Source organism: Geospiza fortis, unplaced genomic scaffold (assembly GCF_000277835.1).
Source record: "Geospiza fortis unplaced genomic scaffold, GeoFor_1.0 scaffold26, whole genome shotgun sequence".
NCBI lineage: Eukaryota > Metazoa > Chordata > Aves > Passeriformes > Thraupidae > Geospiza > Geospiza fortis.
In genome coordinates, this window is record NW_005054425.1 from 1152721 (window position 1) to 1158339 (window position 5619).

The window sequence follows — 5619 nt, forward strand, 5'->3', positions numbered from 1 at the left end:
GCCCGGGCCGGCAGCCCCCGGGGGCAGCCCCGACACGGCCGACAGCGGGGAGACACTCTCCCGTGCCCCGAGGGCACTGAGGGCAGCTGGGCTGGTCGCCTTTGCAGCAGAAGAGACACCAGAGGCATCGGTAGAAGATAAAGGGCTGACTCTTAGCAGGGGTTAATCCAAGGTTTTATTCTAGGAGTCCCAAAGGAGCCCCTACACCTCAGGGGGCTCCTGCTGAGAGCCCCGGGAGATGTGCCAAGGTTACATTTAAAGGGAGGTGGAAACCCAAAGTAGATAACATTTTACTAATGAAAAAGTGACCCTAAGGGATGAGGGATTGACATTTAGGACAGCATATGGGGCAAGGCTTGGGGGGCTGACCCCTGGCCTCTGGCGAATCACTCGACATCCTGGACCGAAGCTTCTAGATGGAGGGGATGGGATGCTGAGTGATTGACAGAGAGCCAGGGTGGGGGTTTGGGGATGATCTCAGCCAGAGAGAGAGATTACACAGGTAAAGGGAGGGGGGTACAGTCTGGGATGAACCATTTGGGAAAAATACGGGGATACAAAACAAAACTACTTCAAAGTATTACAAAGTATAAAAACACACTACAGCAGGCAGCACGGGCTCGCTGCCACAAGGTGAACAGCTCAATTCCTCCCACCTCATAGGACATTTTTAATGCCTGTACCTCCCCTAAAATAGCTGATAGCTGTGTCTTCTGTTGTTGTTGTCTCCATATGAAACATGAAAACATCTCACTCCACTGAACACTGCTGACTCTGGGGCATGGGGGCCTGAGTAGCACAGCAGCACAAGAGTTTACCTGGGCTGACACCTGACCACAGGTGTGTGAGCAGAGCAGCACCAGGCCTGCTCTGCTGGCAGGCAGCTGGCTGGGACTGTTAGCCAGAGACAGGTTCCTCTGGTACTCTGAGTCCCTGGTGTCACCCAGCTCCTGGCTGTGGCCTGGAGTGTAGCTGCACACTGCTCCATGCTAAGATGGAGGAGGGATTTCCCTGACATTACTCCTCTAGAAGACAAAATGAAAATTGGTTTCTACGCTGTTGCAGAGGCAAAGGTGGCTGGAACAGCTCCCTGAACAGGTGTTCTCACAGTGAAAGCAGACAGTAATATGCTGCTCCAACTGGGAATTTATGAAACCAGCAGCAAATAACCCCACCAGCTTTGGTTCCTCCTTGGTACCCCCTCAGGTTCAGCACTGGAGGACACTGTGACATTACCATGCACTCAGTGGCCTCCAGGGCTCCTGGGAGCACAGTCAGCCCTGTCAGGCTGTCACCACCCACATGGAACTCTTGCACTAATGAATATCCTGAAGGAAATGAGCCAGCGACCCTGGCATGGATCTGTTTCTTTACAAACAGGGTATAAGAGACTTTGTTCCACTGAACACATCCAGGCTTTCCCTGCCTGTCCTTGCTGAGAGCCCCAGAACAGCTGGGAATGGCCAGGCTGGCCCAGGGGGCTCCCCAGGAGCTTTGGCTGAAGAGACCAACCAAGGGCCCAATCAGGGAAATTGGGTCCAGCAATGCAATGTGGCCAAGGCCTCTGAGAGGTAGCCTCCCTCCAGAACCTGTCCTAAGAGATGAAAAGAAACAAGGAGGAAATGATCTCTGTGAATAAAGCCAAGATTACTCTTAGTCCTGGTCTTGGAATTCAAACACCTGCACGTGGATACATCTTAGAGGGTTTTTGGGGGACAAAAGCAATCCTGCAGGGTCCAAGGTCACCAGCACTCACACCTAAGGTGTGAGTAGTTAGGGGTGTTATTACCAGAGTGGCAGCACAAAAACCTGAGCAAAAAAAGGCCCTTGGGCACACCCATGTTTTAGATCTTGGTACTCCAGGTCACAGTGCCAAGGAAGGAACCAGGTGAGCCAGTGCTGGGGACAAGAGCCTCACCAGGTTCCTGCTGGCACCAAGGAGCTCATGCTGCAGCCAAGGCACAGCCACTAAAGCCTCCAGCTCCTGTGGGGAGCACAGACCTGGGAAATGCCTGCTGTAGAAAGCTTGAACTTTGCTTTTGTCTTGAATTTGGTCTTGCTTGAACTCTGGTCTTGTCCAAAATCAGACTACTCTGGTGCCCCCAGCAGGCCCCTTAAGGAAAGCCATCTGATCCTCAAACTTCCTAGATTCATGGATTGACCTCACATGGTGCCTCTGACCTAGAAAAACCTGCAGATTTTATCTTCTGTTTTATATGTATGGCCTTCCTGGATGTGGAAAGTGCCTAACTCCTAAATCAAATCCACTCTTGGCAGATAAACCAACACTTAACAGGAATATCCCTGTCACAGGAATAAATATTTAAAGATTGGGGTTTTGGTAAATGCCACTGCAGGCACAAGAAAACTGAAATGTTTTTGGAACAGAGCCCAGTTTTATTGAGTACCCAGTACTTGTCCCTAACCAGAACCACTGCACAGGGATCACATGGAGCAGTGCTGTCCAGGCTGGCTGTGAGGGCCAGTTATTGCAAGAAGCAGAGAAAAAGCAACTTTGAAAAAGGGATTTGGAAGAGGGTCCAAGCACATAACTGTAAGCACTGGGAGGCACACAGGTGTGGAGGCACAGAGCAGGGCCAGGGCACACACAGGCAGGGCCAGGGCAGCCCATCAGCAGGGCCTGGAGGGCAGGGCAGGAGGCCTGAGGCACACAGCCAGAGCAGGAGGTCAACACACCTGGGCACACGGGAGCTACAGGAGCCCCATGACAACCCCTCTGAGAAATGAAGGACAGTTTAATCAGAAAGATACTCCAAAAGTGGGATTTAAACTGTATTTTTGTCCTAGATACAGCTGCCAACTCAAAGCTTGGACAGAACACCAGGCAGAGAGACAAGTGAAGAGCTGGTGGGGATAATTATTGTGTGACTGCACCATTTGGGTAAGCCCACTGCTGGGTGACAGTGCCATGGCAGTGCTGCCTCAGAGCAGGGCTCAGGTGAAGGAGCCTGGCAGTCACACCTGCCTTCACCATGTCCCATGGAGCTGATGAGCACTGACCCAGTACTGGGGTCAGTCTGTGCCTTGGGAGCTCTTCCCCATGCCAGGCATTGCTCCCAGATGTGGAAGTCACCCAGCATTTCATGTGCCTCCCTGTAACCTGTGACCCTGCCACTGCAGTCCCCTGTACACACCTTGGCCTGGGATGGAGGCATGTGAAAATTAATAATTCTCTTAGGAATTCAAGGCAGTAAAATAATCCTTTCTCAAAGCCAACCCATCCACTGGGGCCAGAGCATCCTCCAGGGCAGCAGAACACAGCAGCAGTGACTGAGTGCAGCAGGAAACACATTGACCTCAAGGCACTGTGAATGTGACATCTGGTCAAAGAGTGAGAAAACTAGATAAGCTTTCCCATGAATTGATCTGAGGCAGCTGGAGAGAAAGAATGATAGTCAAATATTAAACAATCCACAGGTGGTGTTTGTAATAAGTTGTTTTCCCATAAGGCTGTTTACAGATTGGTGTCTTAATTAGCCAGTGGGGATGGTGTTTTGGTTAAAGGACCAATCAGGTCCACCTATAGTGAACTAGAGTATAAAAAGGAATGGGTTCCTAATAAAATTGTTGTTAGCCTTCTGAAAACACACAGAGTGTGTCACTCACTTATCTGTGTCATTTCTGACTCAATGGTGACACTGTGGACTCTTACCTGAGCGCTTGGTGGCCATTGGAGTGACATTTGTCCAGTGTCCAGTGTGGGGGTCATACCTCTCAACAGAATTCAGGATGTTCAGCCCATCATAGCCTCCTGCAACAAAACACAGGAGCAAACCATGGGGCTCACCTGGGGAGAATGTTTTCTGTGCAGAGAGCAGTACCAAGCCTGGTGGGCCCTGAGCACAGCGTGGCACTGCCATCAGCACAGCCCATCCTGGTGGGGCAGAGCATTCTGCAGCCAGCCCAGAGCCAGCTCTGCCCCAACACTGCCCTGGGCCATGTGGGAGAGCATCACCTCCCCAAAGCAGCAAACCAGACCAGCCCCATGGAGCTGCCTCTGAGCACACTGAGGCCACTGCTGGTGCAGCCCTGCAGGTGTGCAGCTCCCAGGTCTGAGCTGCAGCTGCACGAGGCTGAATGGTGTAGGCTGGGATCTCTCCAGAGCTGTTTCACAAGCAGATACCAAAATCTCTGTGCAGCCCCAGCAAAGGAGCAGTGTGCTGCCATTCACCCTGGGGAACAGCATGAGGAAGAGGAATGAACATGGTTGGTTTATTCAAGGCCAGGTTGCGCAGGGTTTGGAGCAATCTGTCTAATGGAAAGTGTCCCTGCCCACGGCAGAGTGTGGATGAAATGAAGTCCCTTCCAACCCAAACCATCCAGTGGTTCTGTGAAACCAGTGCCTAAGATCTGTGACTCCCCAGGAACAGGACTGCAACAGAGCTGGGTGCAATGCTGGGCCTGCCTTTTCTGGGGCCTAGAAGGTGACCCACAGAACAAGCTTCAGACTGCTTTGTTCTCTGGCAATCTCACTATATTCACAGCTGGTGTAGTGCTCTGAAACTGAAATGAGTGCTACAGGAAGAAGCTGGAGAACAGACAGCTCAGGATATGTTTCTGGAGCACTACAGCCACCATTGCAGGTGCATCGTCTGTCCCACAGCTACCTGCTTTATCTCAGGGCATTCAGACACCACCCAGGCCACACAAAGCCTCAGCTGGCATTGCTTATCCTCCACACTCCTGCCATCCTTCAAATGCAGTGTGTGTAAATTGTGTTTAATTTGCAGTGTGCAGCATTCCCTGCAGTGATGTGGCAGCTGCAGTCCAAGCCATTGTGATGGGCACAGTGAGGTCAGGCAGCACTGACACAGCTGTGAGCGCCCAGTGAGGTTAAACCTCTTCCAACATGGACATGACAGGTTGGGGCTGCTCAGGCAGCACTTGAATGGTCACTTGGGTAAAAAGGCAGGCTCTGCACAGCTCAGAGGTGCTGAGGGTACCTACCCAGGCAGTAGATGACTCCATTGGCCACCACGAGCCCTGCTCCCTCCCGTGCTGTCTGCATGTCCCCCAGCATGCTCCACTGGTCGATGTTGGGGTCGTAGCGCTCCATGCTGGTGTGCCGGCGGCTCCCGTCGAACCCCCCCGAGACGTAGATCATGTCTGCAGGGACAGAGGAGGCACCCAGCCACAGCCAGTCAGCCAGGGGCAGGCAGCACCAGGGCCCTGACACACGGAGCAAAGCCACAACATGGACTGCAAACCACAGCAAATCATGGCACACCAGGAGCCAAGATGAACCCAGGCTCCTCAGCCTGGCTCACAGGCCCAACAAACACACACAAGTTCCATCTGGCCCTTAAATCTGCTTCTTGCTGATGGATGAAAGAGAACAAACACAATCCAGCTATTTTTTTTCATGCTGCAGCACCACTGAAACACTGCCATGCCCAAACCAAGCCCTGCCCGTGGTGAGCCTCATGCCAGTACCTCCCCAAAGTCCTCACTCCTTCCCTGCAGATGTTCCAGTCACTGAAGTGCTGGATGGTCACAGCTGTACTTGGTGTCCTGTGCTCACTGTTGCCCAACACTGTCACCATCCTCAGAGCTTCCCACTCCCTAATCTCTCACAGAGCCCCTTTCCCCCAGTTCTCA

At 52.4% G+C, this 5619-nt stretch overlaps 1 protein-coding gene across 1 annotated transcript in view; it reads right to left on the reverse strand.

Annotated features, from left to right (window-relative positions):
- KLHL12 (kelch like family member 12) overlaps positions 1–5619 on the reverse strand; it is a 27792-nt gene that overhangs the window by 3710 nt on the left and 18463 nt on the right. The window contains exons 8-9 of the mRNA XM_005426795.3: positions 4969–5127; positions 3674–3772 (exon numbers count right to left, since the gene is read on the reverse strand). Of these exons, the coding sequence (XP_005426852.1) occupies positions 3674–3772; positions 4969–5127 (258 nt within the window). The remainder of the gene's footprint in view (positions 1–3673; positions 3773–4968; positions 5128–5619) is intronic.